Source organism: Heloderma suspectum, chromosome 3 (genome assembly GCF_057233095.1).
Source record: "Heloderma suspectum isolate Gila_16-S chromosome 3, 16-S_ref, whole genome shotgun sequence".
NCBI lineage: Eukaryota > Metazoa > Chordata > Lepidosauria > Squamata > Helodermatidae > Heloderma > Heloderma suspectum.
In genome coordinates, this window is record NC_139460.1 from 225323234 (window position 1) to 225344967 (window position 21734).

The 21734-nt window shown below is 42.5% G+C and overlaps 1 protein-coding gene across 1 annotated transcript in view; it reads right to left on the reverse strand.

Annotated features, from left to right (window-relative positions):
* Positions 1-21734, reverse strand: part of PLCE1 (phospholipase C epsilon 1) — a 202781-nt gene that overhangs the window by 7043 nt on the left and 174004 nt on the right. The window contains 7 exon segments of the mRNA XM_084845832.1: positions 386-595; positions 3849-3977; positions 5052-5170; positions 6753-7014; positions 14897-15060; positions 16089-16382; positions 19527-19658. Coding sequence (XP_084701958.1) covers positions 386-595; positions 3849-3977; positions 5052-5170; positions 6753-7014; positions 14897-15060; positions 16089-16382; positions 19527-19658 — 1310 coding nt within the window.

The following is a 21734-nucleotide window of genomic DNA, read 5'->3' on the forward strand; positions in this document are numbered from 1 at the left end:
AGCAGGGCGGGCGGTACACCAGCAGAATCCCTAATCTATCTTGGGTACCCAACATAAAGTACTGACCCTCAAGATCAGCACTCAAATGGATGGGAAGCTGAGAGAGGAAGACAGAGTTCTTATAGACCACAGCAACCCCCTCTCCCCAATCCTTGTCGATATTGGTGCTGCACCAAGTCCCCAGGAGCACAGCTGGGGTAGACTCACCCCTTCCTGTTCCCCCACCCAGGTTTCAGTAATGCTGCTGGACTGTACTGAATTACTTCCTTTTTCCTGCTCTTTTTCAACAAGAACAAGATCTAGTAGGCCAAACAATTAACATGCTCATTTTGTCACTGTCCTGATACTATCAGCAAGCAATGTACGTCAAGGCAAATAGACTCACTTCTTCCTGCGTTTTAAAGATAATTCTTCCGACATAGCCTTCTTCTGGGAACCAGCTGTTTAAGAGCTGAACGAGCTCCTCCTCGGGACTGAGCACTCTTTGGAATGGCGGCTTCCTATACTCATTTCTTTCTTTAGATATAAAGCATTTCTCTTCCATCAAAAAATAGTCTGTGGGATACTTTCCAATACCTTTTGAAGTAGCCAAAATCTAAGGAAGAACCATGTTAATAATTAGAATGGCAGAATATTTTATGTACAGAAACGTGATTGTGTTGACAACAAAATCCCATTATTATTGATTTATCTTGCATGTAGTAAAATATTCTTTTGCAGTATTACTAGTCATTCAGAATGCTTGTCCTAGGGCTATGCACTATCTGAGTAGTTGTCTATTTCAGAGGAGGCAAATGCTATTTAATCTTATTTCTGTCCAATTTGGCTTGCCAGATGATTTATTCATAATCCCAAGACAGTACAGCATTTTCCCACTGCTGGAACAACAGCCATGGTTGAAATAATCAGTTGGAGGTTTTTCCACTCATGAACTTAGCCCTTTTAGCTTTTATTCTGCATTTCAGTGATGTTTGAGAACAAGAAATTATGCACAAAAGCCTGGCTCTTGTGACAAGGGCAACCAGCCTGGCTCGTCATTTAGAAAGCCCCCTTCTTTAACAGACATTGTAATTCTAATTCAAAACATAATGTCCAAACAAAACTTTATAATAATTACAAAGCTTTTATGACTGTGTCAGCGTAATTCACATTCAGTCTGTACTTGCGGATCTGGATCATTTTGTACCTGAAAGGCCTTACCTGCACCACCATTTTAGCATTACAAAGATTTTTCCTGCAACCCCAAAGTGGCTAAGGATACAGTGTAGAGTGGGAACTAAGCTTTTCAGTGAGGTTTTGTATTGGTCCTTGTATTAGTAAACGGTGTGCACCATGGGCAGGTGCACTGGGTGGGAAAACACGATAGGAGTGGATCAATATAGACAGTATGCAGGGAAATCCTACTTTGGGAGCTTACCTGCCCGCCCACCCAAACCATCATGGTACTAGAGCTATGCACATGCAGCAAATGATGGCAACTGAGGCATGTGGTCTCTGTCAGAGCTGGGAGTTGGGCTGAAGGGAAGCAGGCAGCCTGCTGCTTCAGGGGAAGGGGGTGGAATTGGTCTTGGAGGATGTGTGTCCAGTTCCTCCCCAAAAAGACCACTGTGAGAAGGAAATCCTACAGTTTAAAGGACTGCTGGAGGTGGGAATTGGCTTCATAGGAGGCATGCCTCAGAGACCAATACTCCCCTGGTGAAACCATGGAGTTAGGAACCGCCCCCTTACAGCTTGAAGGGCTGGCATGGAGGAATTGGTGTTGGAAGTTGCTTGCTTCCTTTGCACAAGCATTTTGAATGGGCTAATGGAGCTACAGTGGAGGAAGTCCAGCCAGCGCAATGGCTTCAGGTGTTGAGGGATGGCAGAATGCAACTTGCCTTGATCATGCCAGACAAGCCTCTGGCTCCAGGACCAAAGGGAGGGGGCAGCAAATGTGTGCTCTCTCTCCCCCCTCTGCCCCCTCCTTTACACACACACACACACGCAAACACACACACTCACTCATACAGGGAAAGATCTAGCTGGAGCGGAGGAGTACATCAGGTCTTGCTGTGTTCTATGGAGCTGGCTTTGGGGACTGTCACTGACATTGCTGCCTCTCAGGTGCTTCTCATCTAGTAAGCCTTGTGGCTCAGCAGGAATTTAACTTGAGTTTTTAATAGAGCTGTGTGCAAATGGCCTCTTGAAATTCTCCACCTTACTTCTGGGCAAACAAATTTGGGAGAGAATTTTACCAAATTTCTCCAGTGGGAGGAGAAATTCTCAACAGGTAGGGTTCCCCACTGGCAGGGCTTGTAGCACAGCTTCTTTCTTTTGGGGTCAGGGGTTTGGGTGCTTTTGTGCTGCAACAGCATCAACTGTCTTGGCAGACTGGCCCCCAGTTTGCAGCCACCGCAATGCAGGTGGAGGCAACGTTGTGTCTAGCTCCATGGATGAGGTGGAGTTAGAGTTCTGCCAACATCCTCCAATTTCCTTTCTCCCCCCGCCCCCATGAAAGACACTTGCATTGTTCTGCCTCATTCAGGATGTTTTATAATTGATTTTTGTGGTGTTTTTGAGCTTATGTAATCACAGCCAGCCTCCCAGGCTGCCTGCATGTCCTGATCTGAAAAAGTCCTATGGGAAGAATTACCTCATGGTGCCTTAAACTGGGCTTTAACTGAAGTGTGGGAAGCTGAGGAGGCTACAGGCTGCCAGACAGACCATTGTACAGTGAAAAACAGGAGACTTGTGCTCACTTCTCAGCCACCTCCTAAGTAAGGTAAGCCCAAGAAACCCAAACCCAACCCATGGGAATTTCTCTGAAATTTCTTCACCACTGAATTTCTTTTGAAAGCAATTTCTCTTCTATAAAATTGAATGAGTATTGTAAAAAAAAAAAAAAGGGAGAAATTTTTGGCACAATACTAGGTTTTAATATCTAAGCCCTAACTATGCTGGTACTTTACAACTTTAAAACAGCAAGAAGAGACAACTATTTTCTTGTTTCTCAACCGCTTTCTAGTGGATGAAAGTGTGATCAGGGATGCCACCTGCTAGGAGCACTAACATAATGTATGGCAGCACCCCCCCTTTTTTATTCTTGTCACCCATTGCACTAGGAGTGGCAGTGTAAAGCCCACCAAGGATTTTTCCACATCACAAGTTCTGTGCTGCTGGGCTTGTCACCCACACACAGCTGAACTATCTCAGGCAACAAAGACAGAAGTATGTTTCCCAGAAAAAAGAATCAACAGGTGCATCTTGCTTGCCTCTGCAACAAATTACGCAGACGTGTAAAAGCTGGTCAAATCCTGGGTTGCCAGTCAGCACAGTGAGGATTAGTTATATTTGCCAAAGAAGCTGCCACACCCCACCTCTTTTGTGAATGCAGTGCTGTCATTGAGCAAAGCTTCCACGCTAACACTAGGGTTTTTTTAATTGGTTCATGAAATTGTCTTCATTTTGGTTAAGACTAGTAAGGATTTCAGAGACTTTTTTTTTTAAAGAACAACATTCCTCACTGTATGCTAACAGAAATAATATGTGTGAGTATTACATGGTATACAGTAGTGATGGAGAACCTTTTTCACCCTGAAGACTGCATTCCCTTGTGTGTAATCTTCCAGAAGGTGCATGTTGGGGAGGGGGGAACCAAACCCACACACAGGCACATACATACATACATATAAAGATTCTCTCTCTCACTCTCATACACAGAGCATATACACAGAGCAAAAACAAGTATTTTTATAGGTTCAGGTTGCCCAGTGACAACAAACATACCAAGGAGAAATGTTAGGGAAGGGGTAGCACATAGCTGGTTACTCTAGATCTGAGACCTGAGCAGATCTAATGTGCAGACTTACTTGATACAGAAGCTGAGCCACTGTGGTTCCATGTGTTATAGTAAAAAGTTTAAAAGGTTCTGGACCTGGGACTCCATGTATGGTTACTTTGTACACTGCAGCTGCTCTCCTCTCTGCTGTGCTGAACCGCTGTTCAAAACAACCATGTTATCTTTACTATTTAGTTACAATTTTATTTTTGACCAATACATTCATATCTAATAAATATAATTCATCCAGAAAGAACATAGCAAAGAGATATCTGACACAGCTGCACAGGAAAAATCAATAAACTAGCAAATTAATTCAGAAATTCCAAACTGGGGATAAAAACTCCCGTCCAGTCCCCCCCCCCCCCGCCTTATCATGGCTCGTGTGTGGCATAATAGACTGTCTCCAAATAATATCAATACTGGATGTTTCTTAAAGACTTGTTTCTTAAAGACATGTCTCTGTGCCAGGCTCCTGGAAGCAAGTGCTGGACACAATGTACTACAAATAGAGAGTGGATAAAAGGAAGACAGAGATACTCAATGGCTACTTTGATTCAGGCTTTATAAATAAAGTAAGCTATGACTCAGTAGCACTAATAAAAATAAATGAGGAAGAAGCCAGGATAGAAGGGCCAAATAAACTGAATTAATTCAAATTAGTGGGGCTGAATAGCTCTTATATTGATAACTCATGGAAAAATGGCAAAGCTCCAAGAGACTGGAAAAACACAAATACAATTGCCTGCTTGACAGTAGAGGCAAACAGACAGAGTACTTGTAGTGTAGAACCTGGGAACTAAGGGAACCAGACAAAGTTAAGCACTTCAAAATCCCACTGATTTCACTGTAGAATTTAAGCATGTCCTTAACCCTCCAACTGAAATAAATCAGACTTAAAAGTGATTGACCTTGGCTGGACTGTATCTCTTATTTTCTTTAGCCAAAGTAACATTAGAATCAAACAGAACATGCCACATATATCTAGACTTCAGCTAGGGCCAGAATGGGGAACCTGTGGAACTCCAGATGTTGATGAATTACAAGTCCCATCATCCATGACTATATATCATACTGGCTGGGACACATAAAGTCAACTCATCCAGCAAGAACAAGAGATACTGAAAGTAAATTTACAAATGTGGCAGTAATATTTCACCATTTATTATTTTGGTACCAGGATGTTAAATTATTCACCAGGGACATGCTGAATAATCTATTTGAGTTAAATTACCAAAGAAGCAGGCACAACATTTCCAGAAGGATTTTCTTCCATTCTTCGACTGTTAATAAACAAACTTGAGATTTCTAGTGCTTCATTGTGTAGGCTTCGTAGCTGGAGATGTCGGTACCCTTAAAGAATATATAAATGGAGATGGGAGAAGAAACAAGCCAAATAGACTACATTATCATAGGTTACATACTTTGCAAAGTAAAATGTAGTAGTGGCCGTTTACTGTGCGTGAAATGTAAAAGCAATGTTATTTCTTATTTCATAAAAGATGTATTGGCTGTAATCCGGTGTTAACAAAAGCTTGTGAATGCCCACTGGGACATCTGGCTCTTTTTTTCTGATCTGCAGCTCCTCAAGCCACACTGAAGGTCACTGTAAAAACTCATCTGAAAATGACTTCTCAGGCAACATAGCACAGGGGTGTACTTGTTAAAGGGAACCTTCTCAGGACCCACTCCACAAGTTTGAAAATTCCTCCTCTTGGTGACTTGCCTGCATGTTCAGAAGTGTTGCCAGACACATTTTAGAAATACTGGGTGAGACTGAGCTAGCATGGGGTAGAGGCCAGGGGAGGTGTAACACTTGACTGCTTTCTATATGTCTGAACACACTAAATGAAGACATGGGTCTTCTGGTCTGTTAAAGCTGTTTTTGAGTGATCCTACCTTCATAAAAGTAGTTTGAAGACTGATTTTAAACCATACAGTACACAAGTACTCCATTATGCAACAGAAGCACAAAGGTATTCAGAGTGGCCATTGTAATCAATACTGTTTAGCATTAGTGTCTGCACTGGAAATTATGAGCTGGATAATTTATTTTGATATCACATAACTTGCCTAAAACATGCATGAAAATTATAGACATCTCACTGTTTTGAGAAGGTTCCACTAGTGTAAATGTCTGGTGAGAGATGACAAGTAGCAGCTGCTAGGATATTTTGGAACTAATTGCCTGTTAGCTGAGGTTTCAACATACACTTATTAGGTTCAGCATGTTCTGAAATATACACACATACCCCAACAGGTGTATATACCAGAAAAGAAGACACTCCTCTGGAGTCTGAGAAGTTCCTTCACATCAATAGTCTCCCAAAACAAACTGATGTCATGTACCTTCTAAAACATGCATCTTTGAACGGCAGAAGCTCTCCCTCTTTTTTAACACTATGAACACCACAAAAACACACTGTAGAGAGCCAGAACTGACCCCAGGGTCCTCTTTCTGAGATGCATAGATTTAAATACAAAACAAAAACCTAAGAAACATTACATTTCAAACATTTCACTTGTCTTTTTTCCCCCAAATACAGCACAACTAACGTATACCTACTCAAACGATAATGTGTGAAGCAGACCCTTAGCCTTCAGTATATATTGCTGATATGATTATCTTGCAAACCGCCTAACTATACATTATGGAAGCTGCATGGCTGCAACAACTGGGCAATGAAAAAGGTTTGATACTGGCAACAACTGGTAAAAGAAATTTGACATCTCTGTGTTCAGCATTTTCACACCCACAACACGTAGAACTGTAGGAGGACAGGAAAATGCTGAAGACAATGATGGCATGTCATACATTTCAAGTAAAAATTTTGGGGAGATGTGCAGGGGAGCGGGGAGACTGGTCAGAGGTAGCCATATTTTCTCCACTATATGTAATAAGGCCCTAAGTAATCACACACAAACTTCAATTTACCTCTTTTTAAAGCCTTCAATGGAATGATTCTTTGAGCCATTACAGCTGAACTATTGTTTTCAACAACTGCAAAACGAAGGAATACTAGATCCTCAAAGTGAATCCGGAAAAGAAACTGTTCATTCCACATGGGATTGAGAGTATTGCGGTGAATGGGCTTCGTGCGGAAATGGCAGCTATCCAGAGGCATCCCAAGCACATCCACTTCAATGCATGGGCTTCCTGTGCTATTGCTAGGACAAACATTCTGCCCAGACACAATCTGAAACACAAAACAAGTGGACAGGGTGATAACACAATGATTTTTATAAGTCCTCTTTCTCAAAGCTAGGGATACTTATGCTTCTGAGAACAACTGAATTAAATCAGAGCCAGGTTCAGAAGAAATGCAGGTTGCTTACCTGTAACTGTAGTTCTTCGAGTGGTTATCTGTGCATTCACACATACAGGCTCTGCATCTGAGCAGAGCCTTGTTCGGGAATATTCTCTAGCTGAGGAAACATTTTTGCCAGGAACCCTCCACTGCACATATCCCAGCAGGTTCCCACCCATTCCCTCAGTTCCTTGAGACCGACCAAGAGCCTCGTTACCGAAAGAACCATCTCACTCTGACACTGACAACAATAGTGACATCAACACCAAAGCGGAGACGGTGGATGGGTTGTGTGAATGCACAGATGACCACTCAAAGTTACAGTTACAGGTAAGCAACCTGCATTTCTTCTTTGTGGTCTCTGTGCATCACACATACGGGCTACTGGAGGACTGATGACAGGACTGCATGGCCAAAATGGCAATCCTCCCTCACCCGAGCATCCAGTCTGTATTGTGAAATGAAAGTCGATGGCCTCGACCACGTCGCCACTTGACAAAAGTCCGGTATTGACACTTCCCTGCTGAACATAGTCGAAGTGGATATGTTTCTAGTGGAATTGCCTTAATGGGACCATCTAGCTTCAATCCTGCAAGTTCATAGGCGAGCCGTATAGCATGCATAATCCAAGAGGCGAGCCTCTGCGAGGAGACCTGCAACCCCTTCCTAGATCCTCTGTAGTAAACAAAAGTCTTTGGGATTTATGAAACGATTCTGTCCTAGCCTTGTAGAAAGTCAGTGCCCGACATACATCTAAAGTATGGAGTGATGTTTCCAGCTGCAAAGATGGTACCGGAAAAAAGGTGGGAAAAACAATGTCCTGATTTACATGGAAATCAGACACCACCTTAGGTAGGAAGGCTGGGTCAGATCTTAACACCACTTTGTCTCTATGAAAAATAACGTATGGTGCATCTATACAAAGCGCACATAATTCACTCGCCCTCGTGCAGTAGTTATGGCTATCAAGAATGCCACCTTCCAAGATAGAAGTCGGAGATCGACCGTAGCCAAAGGCTCAAACAGCTTCGAAGTCAAGATCTTCAAAACTGGACAAACTCCATTCCAGGATGAAAACTCGCATTGGAGGAGCTAAATTTCTTAGACCTCACAGAAATTGGCATGCTGTTGGATGCGTAAATATTGTAAAACCATCCATAGGAGGATGAGAAGCTAAAATAACGGCTAAGTAGACCTTAATCAAGGAGAACTTCAATCCTCTTTGAAGACTGTGGAGAAAAGTAAGTACAGTCGGTAATGGTTCAAAGTATGGATCACTGCCTTGTGGCGAAGGGGCTTGCGTAACTCCGTGAAGCCATAAGCTATGCCGTGCAGGGCCACCCAAGACGGACAGGTCATGGCAGAGAGTTCTGACAAAATGTGGTCCACTGGAGAAGGAAATGGCAACCCACTCTAGTATCCTTGCCAAGAAAACCCCATGGAACGTATCACAAGGCTAAAAGATATGACGCTGGAAGATGAGCCCCTCAGGTCGGAAGGTGTCCAATATACTACTGGGGAAGAGCAGAGGGTATTTCCAAGTAGCGCCAGAAAGAGTGAAGCAGCTGGGCCAAAGCCGAAAGGACACTCAGCTGTGGATGTGTCTGGTGGTGAAAAGAAAATCCGATGCTGTAAAGAACAATATTGTTTAGGAACCTGGAATGTCAGATCAATGAATCAAGGTAAGCTAGAGGTGGTCAAACATGAGATGGCAAGATTGAACATCGACATCTTGGGAATCAGCGACCTAAAATGGACAGGCATGGGCGAATTTAATTCAGGTGACCATCATATCTACTACTGTGGGCAAGAATCCCTTAGAAGAAATGGAGTAGCACTCATAGTCAACAAAAGGGTGGGAAAAGCAGTACTGGGGTACAATCTTAAAAACGACAGAATGATCTCAGTACGAATCCAAGGCAAACCATTCAACATCACAGTAATTCAAGTCTATGCCCCAACCACTGATGCCGAAGAAGCTGAGGTTGATTGGTTCTATGAAGACCTACAACACCTTCTAGAACTAACACCAAAAAAAGATGTCCTCTTCATCATAGGGGATTGGTATGCTAAAGTAGGAAGTCAAGAAATCACTGGGATAACAGGCAGGCATGGCCTTGGTGCACAAAATGAAGCAGGACAAAAGCTAATAGAGTTTTGCCAGGAAAACACGCTGATCATAGCAAACACTCTTTTTCAACAGCACAAGAGGCGACTCTACACATGGACATCACCGGATGGTCAATATCGAAATCAGATTGATTATGTCCTTTGCAGTCAAAGATGGAGAAGCTCTATACAGTCAGTCAAAACAAGACCTGGAGCTGACACTGGCTCTGATCATGAGCTTCTTGTTGCAAAATTTCAGCTTAAATTGAAGAACGTAGGGAAAACCACTAAACCATTCAGGTATGACCTAAATCATATCCCTTATGAATATACATTGGAGGTGAGGAATAGATTTCAGGGATTAGACCTGATAGACAGAGTGCCTGAGGAACTATGGACAGAGGTCCGTAACATTGTTCAGGAGGCAGCAACTCAATCCATCCCAAAGAAAAAGAAATGCAAGAAAGCCAAGTGGCTGTCTGATGAGGCTTTACAAGTAGCTGAAGAAAGAAGGGAAGCAAAAAGCAAGGGAGAAAGGGGAAGATATATCCAACTGAATGCAGAGTTCCAGAGAATAGCAAGGACAGACAAGAAGGCCTTCTTAAATGAACAATGCAAAGAAATCGAGGAAAACAACAGAATGGGAAAGACTAGAGATCTCTTCAAGAAAATCGGAGATCTCAAGGGAATGTTTTGTGCAAAGACGGGCATGATAAAGGACAAAGAAGGCAGGGACCTCACAGAAGCAGATGAGATTAAGAAGAGGTGGAAAGAATACACAGAAGAACTATACAGGAAAGATCTTAATGTCCCTGATAGCCATGATAGTGCGGTCACTGAACTTGAGCCGGACATCCTCGAGAGTGAAGTCAAGTCGGCCTTAGGAAGCAATACTAACAACAGAGCTAGCAGAGATGACAGTATTCCAGCCGAGCTATTGAAAATCCTAAAAGATGATGCTGTTAAAGTGCTGCATTCAATATGCCAACAAATTTGGAACACTCAACAATGGCCGCAAGACTGGAAAAGGTCAGTTTACATTCCAATTCCAAAGAAGGGCAATGCCAAAGAGTGTTCAAACTACCACACAATTGCGCTCATTTCACATGCCAGCAAGGTGATGCTCAAAATCCTACAAGCTAGGCTTCAGCAGTATGCGAACCGAGAACTACCGGAAGTACAAGCTGGGTTTCGAAGAGGCAGAGGAACTAGAGATCAAATCGCAAACCGCTGGATCATGGAGAAAGCAAGAGAATTCCAGAAAAACGTCTATTTCTGCTTCATTGACTACGCTAAAGCCTTTGATTGTGTGGATCACAACAAACTGTGGCAAATTCTTAAAGTGATGGGAGTACCAGACCACCTTACCTGTCTCCTGAGAAACCTGTACGAGGGTCAAGAAGCAACAGTAAGAACCAGACATGGCACATCCGATTGGTTCCAAATTGGGAAAGGAGTACGACAAGGTTGCATATTGTCACCCTGGTTATTTAACTTATATGCAGAGTACATCATGAGAAACGCCGGGTTGGATGAATCACAGGTCGGAATTAAGACTGCAGGGAGAATTATCAACAACCTCCGATATGCAGACGATACAACCCTAATGGCAGAAAGCGAAGAAGATCTCAAGAGCCTCTTGTTGAGGGTGAAAGTGGAGAGTGCAAAAGCTGGTTTGAAACTCAACATTAAAAAAACTAAGATCATGGCATCTGGCCCCATCACTTCCTGGCATATAGAAGGGGAAGAAATGGAAGCAGTGACAGATTTTACTTTCTTGGGCTCCAAGATCACCGCAGATGGTGACTGTAGCCATGAAATTAAAAGACGCTTGCTCCTTGCGAGGAAAGCTATGGCCAACCTAGACAGCATAGTAAGAAGCAGAGACATCACCTTGCCGGCAAAGGTTTGTCTAATCAAAGCTATGGTTTTCCCAGTAGTAATGTATGGCTGTGAGAGCTGGACTATAAGGAAGGCTGAGCGCCGAAGAATGGATGCTTTCGAACTGTGGTGCTGGAGAAGACTCTTACGAGTCCCCTGGTCTGCAAGGAGGTCAAATCAGTCAATCCTAAAGGAAATCAACCCTGAGTGCTCATTGGAAGGACAGATACTGAAGCTGAAGCTGAAATATTTTGGCCACCTGATGCGAAGAGAAAACTCTCTGGAAAAGACCCTGATGCTGGGAAAGACTGAAGGCAAAAGGAGAAGGGGACGACAGAGGATGAGATGGCTAGATAGCATCACCGATGCAATGAATATGAACTTGAGCACACTCCAGGAGAGAGCGGAGGACAGGAAGGCCTGGCGTGCTATGGTCCATGGGGTCACGAAGAGTCGGACACGACTGAACGACTGAACAACAACAGGGATGGATGCTTTGAGAAGCTGCAAAACTGGAGAAACTCTTCCACTTACTGGCATATGCCTGTCTAGTAGATGGTTTGAGAGCCGCATCCAACACTGTTTGAACTTCCACTGGCAGGCAGGCTAACTCAATTGAAATCTCCATGCAGGAAGCTCATACGGAGCCTTACCCAGGCAATGAAGTAAACTGTGGATGCCATCAGTCCCAATAACCGTTGAATTTGAAAAGCCATTGCCCTGTGGAAGTGAGAGATTTTATGAGCTAACTCCATCAATATTCAGCGTCTTTCCCAAGGTAAGTAAGCCCTCACAGTCACTGAATCCAATACTGCATCTATGAAGGAGATCACCTGAGTGGGTTCCAACCTGGACTTTTCCTCATTTATTATTAGGCCCAATTACTGCAACAGGTTCTTGACAAACAGAACTGCTTGAATAAGAAGATGTTTTGATTACGCCACAATTAACCAGTTTTCCAGGTATGGATAGACTTCAATGCCTCGAGTGCGAATGAAGGCACATCACTGCCATACATGCAGACCCTCTACGCAGTCGCCAAATCCAACGGGAGAACTGTGAACTGGAACATTTGATCTTTGACGACGAAACGAAGGTACTTCTGATAATTGTCCCTGATGGTGATGTGGAAGTAGGCATCTTTGAGGTCCATCAAAGCAAACCATACAACTTGGCGAAAAAGTGGGATGACTGAAGCTAAAGTAGTCATTTGAAACTTTCATGTCCTGATGAAGTCGTTGAGGCCCCTGAGATCCAGAATGGGACGAAGTCCTCCATCTCTTTTCAGTACCGTAAAATAACAGGGGGAAAAAAAGTCCCTCATTTGGTAAGGTATAATTCTTCTGATAGCTCCTTTTGCCAGAAGCATAGATGTCTCCAGCCTCAAAGCCTCTGAGGGTGGTGTAACACGGACGGTACCAAGAGGAGGGAGGACTTCGTATCCAAATTGGATGATGTTGAGAACCCATTTGTCTGAAGTTACAGTCATCCAATTTGGTAGAAAACAACACAGAAGAGAACCAAAAATGGGAGGAACGGTGACAGGAGGCATGCAATCTAGGGCTAAGTCAAAGCTGACGCTTAGAGGGGTTGTCCCCCTTGGAGCATGGTTGGCAAAAACGGTTGGAAGAATGCTGCTTTCTTTGAGGCTGTTGCTGATAAAACTTGGAAGTCCTATTCTGGTATTGACAAGGTTGATGGAAATGTTGTTGCCTATAAGGTTGCTGCTGGTATTGCTGCGAAATACCCATCTTCTGCGGTGTCCTTTTGAATGGCATCCATTGCCTCATCAGTCTTAAAGTTAAAGAGGCCTTCACTGTCAAAAGGGAGATCTTCTATCCGTGATTGTGCCTCTGGTGTCAAGCCAGCGGACCGGAACCAAGCATGCCTGAGAAGGGCTACTGCTCCCACCATCACCTTGGCATCACAGTCAGCTTGATGATGAGTGGTGTTAATCTGTTGCCATGACACCTTTAGTGTTTCAGTCTGAAAAAGACATGCGAGTTTCTTCTCGTCTTCCAGGAGATAGTTGCACAAGCTTCCAATCTTTTCCCACAAGAAGAGCTGATATCTGGACATTGTGGCCTGATAGTTAGCCACACGTAGGCTAACCATGGATGAAGAATAAATCCTCCTGCCCAGTAAGTCCAACCTATGACCTTCCTTGTCGGCTGATGAAGCATGAATTTTTTGCGATTTGCCCTGTGATGATTCTATAGAATTTTGGCGCGGATGTGTGAACAAAAAAACAGCGTCCTTCTCTCCTACCTTATAGAAGGATTCGAAACGTTTTGACGTGGGGGCCATTGAAGGGGGCTTTCCAGGACTCCTTAATGGTCTGGAGCAGCGTAGGAACAGAAACTGCAGCTGAAGCCTCCATGTAAACGACATCAAAGACTAGGTCCTGTAACTTCTCCACCGGGTGTTGGGTCTCAATTCCTAATGGCTGTGCCATCTATAGTATTTGTTATGTGAAGTGGTAAAGATCCTCAGAAGGCCTTCATGCAATCCCACAGCATAGTCTGGTGAGGAGACAGAAGGCTGTACCGGGGATGCCAACGTTGAGTCTGAAAGATAGTCCTCAATGGGCTGCGGGGATGAGGCTGCCCCTTGATCCTGATCTTTCTCCTTCTCCCTAGGTGCTGGACTAGGGAGGGGTGGAGCGGATGAGACTGAATTGATCCCACAGTAGGGATGTATGAAATGTACTTACCTTTTCGATCTGGGGCGTCCGCAGTGGGGGGGATTTGCTCCACAGAAGAAGACTGAATTGTCTCTGCCACTGCCTGAGGTTGAGAGACAGAAGTCACTGAATGCGTTGAGTTGACGGCTTCCAAAGCCTTCTTCCACATGATTGCTTTTAAGTGGTCCGCTCGGTGACGTTTATTTTCTTTGGTGAAATTCATGCAATGCCAGCAGGTCTCCACGACATGAGACTCCTCCAGGCAAAACAAAGAGAGTGCCCATCAGTGGGGGGTAGTTTACTGCTACACTGAATGCACTTTTGAAAAGGGGCCTTAACAGCCATGCGTCGCCAAATGGATGATCATGAAAAATACACAGAAAAATAACTACATACATACATACATTTCAGAAAGAAGACAAAAGAAAGAGAAAAAGGAAGAAGAAGAAAACACCTAATTACCCTCAGCGAAAGTGGAAAAAGCAGAAGTCCCAACGAGGCATCCTTTTAACAAGGCGGTTGAAAGAGAACTGAGGGAATGCGTGGGAACCCACTGGGATATGCGCAGTGGACGGTGGGGGAGGGTTCCCCCCAAGCATGTTTCCTCAGCTAGAGAATGTTCCTGAACGAGGTTCTGCGCAGGTGCAGAACCCATATGTGTGATGCAAAGAGACCACGAAGAAGAACCAAAGTAACAATGAGTAGTAGTACTTCTACAGATAAATAGAACTGAAATAGCAGTCTTGTAATTTGCTACTTGCGTATTCTGATGCAGAACAGCAACTGCTTCTGGGCAAGCACCCAAGTGGAAAACTGCCACACCCTTTGAGGCCAGATGTCCTCGTGCCCCCAGTGTCAAATCCAAAAGATTTGTGTCTGAAATCTGTTTCCATGCATGCACTATCCTTGTTGCATCAAGGCAGAAGTTGGAAGTTTACTGATCATTCTCTCCTCCTCCTCCTTTCCCTGCTCCCATATTTAACTACAGCAATCTTATTTGCAATATAATTAGCTACATGTTAAACAAGATTACACCATATGGAAGTGTCAATACATTGTATTTGGTTTATAAAAATGTTATTAACAGGTTTCACTTACTGTCAAAGAATAAATAGCTGGTTCCATATTATCTACATCTCGTTCTAAAGGACAGAAGTGTTGATACATTGGGCAGTTCTTATCCCACAAAACTGGTGGTTTCAGAACATATCCACAGCCACCATTTGCTTCAAACATGGCTGCATTTAAGTGCAAGGGAAGATCTACAGATAAAGCATTGAAAATGTTAAAATTGCCAGGACTTGAAAGTAAGACAACACATTGAAAACAGAGTATGGTTTTCATTCTTAATATTGCTGTTTCATTTCAATTTTGTACAGTTGATTTCATTAATTGCCAAAGGTATGTGTAAAATTACAAGTGCAGTTGTTCAAACTGTAATAGCTTTGAAGTAATGGACACCTTCAGCTCAATTCCTTCTAATACAGGCCCACATTTTCACTCCAACCAGTCCTTTTCTCTTTAAAAGATAAAGAATTGTGGTTTTAAGCATTCATATTTTATATTGTTTTATTCTCTACTCTGTGGTTTTAATTTTTGTGAACCACTCAGAGAGGTGGTTCTGCAGTCTGTGGTTCTAATTTTTTGTGAACTGCTCCCAAATCCAGAATAATTTGTTTGGTGGTATGGAATGCTGCACAGGAATGCATGTAGTAGGACACTTTATACATTATGGATATTGCTTAGAGTGCTGACATGGCAAAGAGCTTTCAAGTGGCATTCCTGTGGCAGTAGCATTTGAACCCACTTTTACTGTTTAACGTGACTGGCTGATGTTAGGGATGGATGAATCTGTCAATTCTGGTTTCTGTCCATTTTCACACACACACACACACACACACTTGTGTGCACTTCTGCTAACACATGCATTTGCCTAATTTACACATCTTCGATGAACAATTTTTCTAATATAATACATTTCAAATGTTATTTTCACTAATATACACATTGTTGTATTTTTCAATTGGAGAACACTGCAAAATTTGGAGAAATGCAAATTTTGAAGGATAACCGATTTTCAGTTCACGTATTGTCTCAAAAGTGTGAAATTAGGTAAGTCTATATTAAAATGTGAACCAAATGAATTTCTCCCCCATCCCTAGTTTATATTAGTTTTAAGTACATAATGATGTAAGCAGAGGCACACATGATGTAACCAAAAATAAATAGTTCCTTTTGTGGTGTTTTAAGTGCACGTCTTACATTACTGACGAATTACGAGTGTCCATACCATCAGTTTGGTAGTTCAGTGCCACTAGCTGTACCCCATGGAGCCAGAAGAGAAGAGGATGAGGATTGGATGAATCAATGCGTGTAGCAGCTGGGTACATCCTCAGCAGCTGGCAGGTGGTATGCTGTATCAGCTTCTGAGAATATCGTCTGCACAAGCGCTTGGCAGCATTTTCATTCAAAGAGGAGATATGGTAACATCTAGGTGTCCTTATTATAGAACTGAGAGAAGTTGCATGGCTAAAAGCCGGTGAACAGACTTCTTCCCAGGTCTGCCGTGCATTATCAAAGGCACCTAGAAAATAAATGATATTTTCAAGTTATAGATGCACAGTCTCATAACACCTCCAATCTTCCCCTCATAGAGATGTAACATTTCTGGAAATTTTGAAGCCATGGCAAAGAAAAAACACCTTTTCCCATTTTTTTCCCCTGGAAAAAACCAGAAATTTTGGGAAAAATTAAAAAATAAGCAATACTTATTTTTTATCACTCTTCACATATCTAAAGTCAGTTTGTTCCTTTAGGACACCCTTCGCCAACCTGGTGGTCTCTTGATAATTTGGACTTCAGCTCCTATCAGCCTCAGGCAGGAAAGCCAATGGTCGGGAATGTTGGCATTTGTAGGGCAAGGGCATCAGGTTGAGGAAGGCTTCTTTAGGAACGTAAAGCAGCCTTCATGTTTCTAAAGTTATATTATGCATAATTAGGTTTGCTCATAAAATTATCATTATTACTGAAAACTTTAAAAAGTGAACAACATAAATTTGTAATTGTCTGAAGAAACTATACTTTTAAAATTTAATATACCATACCAATGATTCATTTTATGAGCAAACCAACTTATACATATGCTGTTTTAGGTTCTTAGTTTATGTCTGACCAGAGGGAACTTCAGCAAATAGTCCCTGAAACATCTGAATCATCCTTGAAGCCAGAAGAAGCAGGAAGAACTGGAGGCAGAGGAAGACAAGTCCAGAAACACAGGACTCTGTAGAACAAAATCCAAATGGTCAAGAATGTACATTTTCTTCCATATTATGATACGGTGACTCTATTCACATGTTGGGAAACTGAGCATGACTTGGAGCATCCCAAAACGTTTATCAGTAATAGATACTGATAAATAATTTTAAGAAGAAATGGAAAAAATAACTTTGCTGAGACTCTTATACAGAGGATTAAAAAAAAATTAGCTTCATTATTTCTAGACATTTTACATCTCTAGTTTTTCTATACAAGTTTTATTACATAGTTTTTAGAAATCACTTGTGGCGGGGAATGAAGGCTTGGTAACAATATATGAACACCTTGTCATACATTCTAAAAGAAAATATTACATTGTCAGGGTGGACACTGAGCCCATAGAATCCCAGAGTAGTTCTGATTCGGAGGAAGAGCAGTCGCTCCTTCGGGAGAGGAGCGCGCTCCTTTTTTCCCAGGAGCAACAGCTGACGGAGCTTCCTCCCACCCACATTACTAGTTTAAAAAGCAGTCCAGGGAGTGACTCAGCACAGATAGCAGACTGGGGGGTATGCGCGGCGCAGACGCAGAGAGCGGCGCCAAATGGAGAGCGCTCAAAGAACGGTTGCGCCCAGAGGATCCAAGGGAAAAGGGGAGGGATTCTCCCTAGTCCTTATATTCAGGGGTCTGCCAGTAATTGCCCTTCAAACGGGGACCAACTGTTCTAACTTAGGGCATGGGGATGCTGCTGCTCAGATCTAGTTGCTACCTGTAGAGCTGTTAAGTTGTAAAAGAAGAATAAAGCTTTGAAAATAATCCCTTTGTCTGTGTCTGGACTTGGCTACTGGATTAGACTGAGAGCCCTCCAAGAAGCCCTTGACATACATGATCCAAAGCTGTTCAATTTTTTTTTGGGAGGGGGGGGAAACAAAAACGGTCTTTGGGAAAAAACTGGTGTCCCCCCCCATTTTTCCCTTTTTTCTGGGCCTTCACATCTCTATCTTCTCATCCTCAATAAGCATAATGTATTAATTTGAAGCAAATGCATGACTGTCAAGAAACCATGACCAGAATCCAAAGAATTAATTGATGCAGCAGTAAGGAAATCTTGTGCATCACTGGAGCTCCTTTTGAAGACTTCTCTGCAGTGACTTATGTTTGCCAAAGGAAAAGCCACTTTGGCTTACCTCTACAAAGAAATCTTCAAAGAAATTCCAGCTGCATGCATGGTTTCTTTAACTGGGTATAAATTAATTTTGTCGATCTATGGTTCACATTTTTTAAAAAAAGATGTCACACTTTCATTCTTGCATACTTGAGGGATAATAGCAGGTAACTATGTTCCAAGAGTGTGATGTGAAGCCACATGATGCAGCAGAAGTTAAACAGGTCAAATCTAGTCAGTGCCTGGAAGGAAACCACCTGGAAATCCTATGTATGCTGCCTTGTGTCCCATGATGGAAGAAAGGAGGGATGTAAATCTACACTGTTTTTTAAAATAATCAACACATGCATGCTCCAACATTTCAGTGCAACAGAGAACAAATCCCAGTACACACACAAAACCCAGAGCAGATGTAACATTGCAGATCCCTTAATCATGATTAAAAAATTGTGAGCAGGCTGCAGGACTGTGTACTTCCTCTTCCCTACCATCCCAACTGCTCTCTCTATGGTGCACAGTTACCACTCTCCATTTGGCACAAAAAGCATTTAGTGTGGCACTAACCATAGTAAATGATAACCAGGGTTTCTCTTAACCAGAGTTTGTAATGGATTAGACACACAATGTAAGGAGGAATAGTCAGAAGAGAGGGAGAATGCAGGAGTCAACAGCATACTACCAATCTCTTAACCATAGATAGGAGATTGGCAGAATTATGTCTGCACCAAGCCTCTGATATAAAATGTTGGTTCTTTTTTTTGGCAATTAAAATCTTTAGAAGAGCACCATAATGCTCATACAAATACATTTTTTAAGATGCACTTGTGTAAAGACTAAAAAAATCTTAAAACTGTCTAAATGTGCTCATCTTGCATTTCCACTGACATCTTCTCAGAACTAAATGAAAAATATGATTCATGCACCTAACTCACCGGTCTTTCTTTCCTTTCTTTCTTTCTTTCTTTCTTTCTTTCTTTCTTTCTTTCTAGCCCATACTTTTAACATATAAGTAATCTTACAAGAAATAAAGCTTTTTGTCTTGAAATCTGGCTTTCAAATTAGTAAAATTTAAAATGATTACATTTATATTTCTAGCAATCAAACACTACTCCAACAGTTCATTACTTTACAGTAGATCCTTTATTTGCAATGAAGTCATTGTAATGGCTGCACTGCTAATGGAAAATTACTCCAAACTTTGAGTGCTGCATATGCAGAGCAATGTGTTTGATCTTTAACTAGTAGGTCTGGTATATGTGTTGGATTGCAGAGCCATTCCTTGTGATTGGTAAAAGAAGATCCAGACTTTACCTTTTCCAGATGCTTTGGCAAGCATTGCAGGCTCCCCTGGGCTCAGCCTTCCAGGATTGTTGCCAAATATGGACTTCCTGCTCTTTCTTTCCTTCCCTCTGCTAGAGCCAGATGGATTTAGAGTTGACAGGCCTGTTTTTCCATTAAAAATATAATAAATGGATTGAAAAACATAAGCAAGCTGGCATTATTTTAAAAACCTTTTAAGGTTTATTTCTAAGATTTAATATTCCAGTGCTAATGTCTTATTATGCAAGAAAACTCAAGTCTGTAACCTGTGCATAGACATAGTGTAAAATAGTACAACAATGTTCCAAATGTAGCCATGTCTTGAAGGCACATGAGCTTCAATGTGCACATGGGGCTCCCTCACTTTAAAGGGTTTCCTCATTGCCTTCAATTTGTAGACAGAAGCACAGTAAAGACACAACTCTATTCAGACAGGTGGCTGGCTCCAAACTTGGAGGCGACTGCCTATCCAAAGCAGGGCAGGAGAAGCGCGGAGGGGATTGTTCCGTCCGTGCTTCTCCTGCCCTGCATTTTCGGTTAGACAGCCAATTGCGGCTGCCTAGCTGCAGGAGGACTGAGCAGGGGAGGAAGCTGGATGTGTCGTACAGGCATTTCCGCCTGCTCTGCCCCGGAATGCCCTTTTTTGGCTGCTCCGCACTCCTCTTGCGAGCGTGGAGCACGGGGCTGTTCTGCGCTGCCTCGGAGGCAGTGCGGAAGTGCAAGGAGGTCGGTTCCCAGAAAACCAGAGATCCTATGGGCGTCTAGCCACTGCCTGGTGGCCATAGGATTGCTCCCTCCATGGGTTTTTAAAAAAGGAATTATAAATTGCCTTGCTAGCATATTGGAATCACACAGGGCTCTGGATTATGGAAAGGCAACACTATGGCTTGGATCCTAACTTCCATGACCAGAGATCCACTCGTAGAACTAGACATTCTCATCTTCTCCTTCCCACTATAGTCCCATGAACCCCATAAAAATCCAATCCTATGGTTCATAAAAACCATATGAACCCCATAAAAATCCAATCCTAGGGTTCATAAAAACCATATGAACCCCCATTTTATGAACCCCCATAAAAATCCAATCCTGTTCCAATCCATACTCCATGGAACAGAATGGCATATAGCAAGGGGAGCTACAGCACCAAAGGGAAATTGGCAACCACCACCTTCTTCAAGTACTTGAAAGGTTGTCACAGAGAGGAACACCAGGATCTCTTCTCAATCATCCCAGAGTGCAGGACATGGAATAATGGCCTCAAGTTACAGGAAGCCAGGTTCCGGCTGAACATCAGGAGAAACTTCCTGACTGTTAGAGCAATACGACAATGGAATCAATTACCTAGGGAGGTGGTGGGCTCTCCCACACTGGAGGCATTCAAGATGAAGCTGGACAGCCATCTGTCAGGGATGGTTTGATGTAGATTCCTGCATTTGCAGGGGGTTGAACTCAATGGTCTTATAGGCCCCTTCCAACCCTAATATTCTATGATCCTATGACCCCCTTGGAGAACCAGAAATATCTTTCAACTCATGAGGGCACCTTTGGATCCAAATGTATAAGAATAGCAACTGTGTCAGTTTTTTATGTTACAAAACTACAGAACTAACTAGAGAACAGCAAGAAACTACAGGTTGGCTCTTGTGCTCATTTTTTTCCTAAATGCCCATGGGTAGCTGTGCCCATAAGCGTAACCACAAATGTATGTGAAATGTTTGTATGAAACAGACTGTACTCAGATACAGTCAGAAGCAATATCTATTTGTAAAAATGGGGATTATATTTATCAATATGTTGTGAAACAGCTAGCTGTAAATACTTCTTTTGAGATCAACTTCCGTAATGAAAAACAAACTGACAAAATGCATTATAGTAGAATGACAGTTGCTTATAAGCAACTGTGGCTTATGAGCAATAGTATGTCCTATGCAGCATTTCGCTATAACACAAAAGATAAATAATATTTCATTTCTCTATACAACAAAATTAGGCTCTCCATCTTCTTCAAGACATCTGCAAATCAGTGCTTCATCCTTGCTATGGGCTATTTTCCTTCTACAGCCCATCCATTGTAGCATGGCTGATGGCCCATTCTCCACATGTTGTCTGTTCTTATTTCATTCCAATTTCTTCCTTATGCTCCTGTCCCAATGTAACCCACTTTCAGTTCCCTTGTTGGACTATAGCCCAACCTCT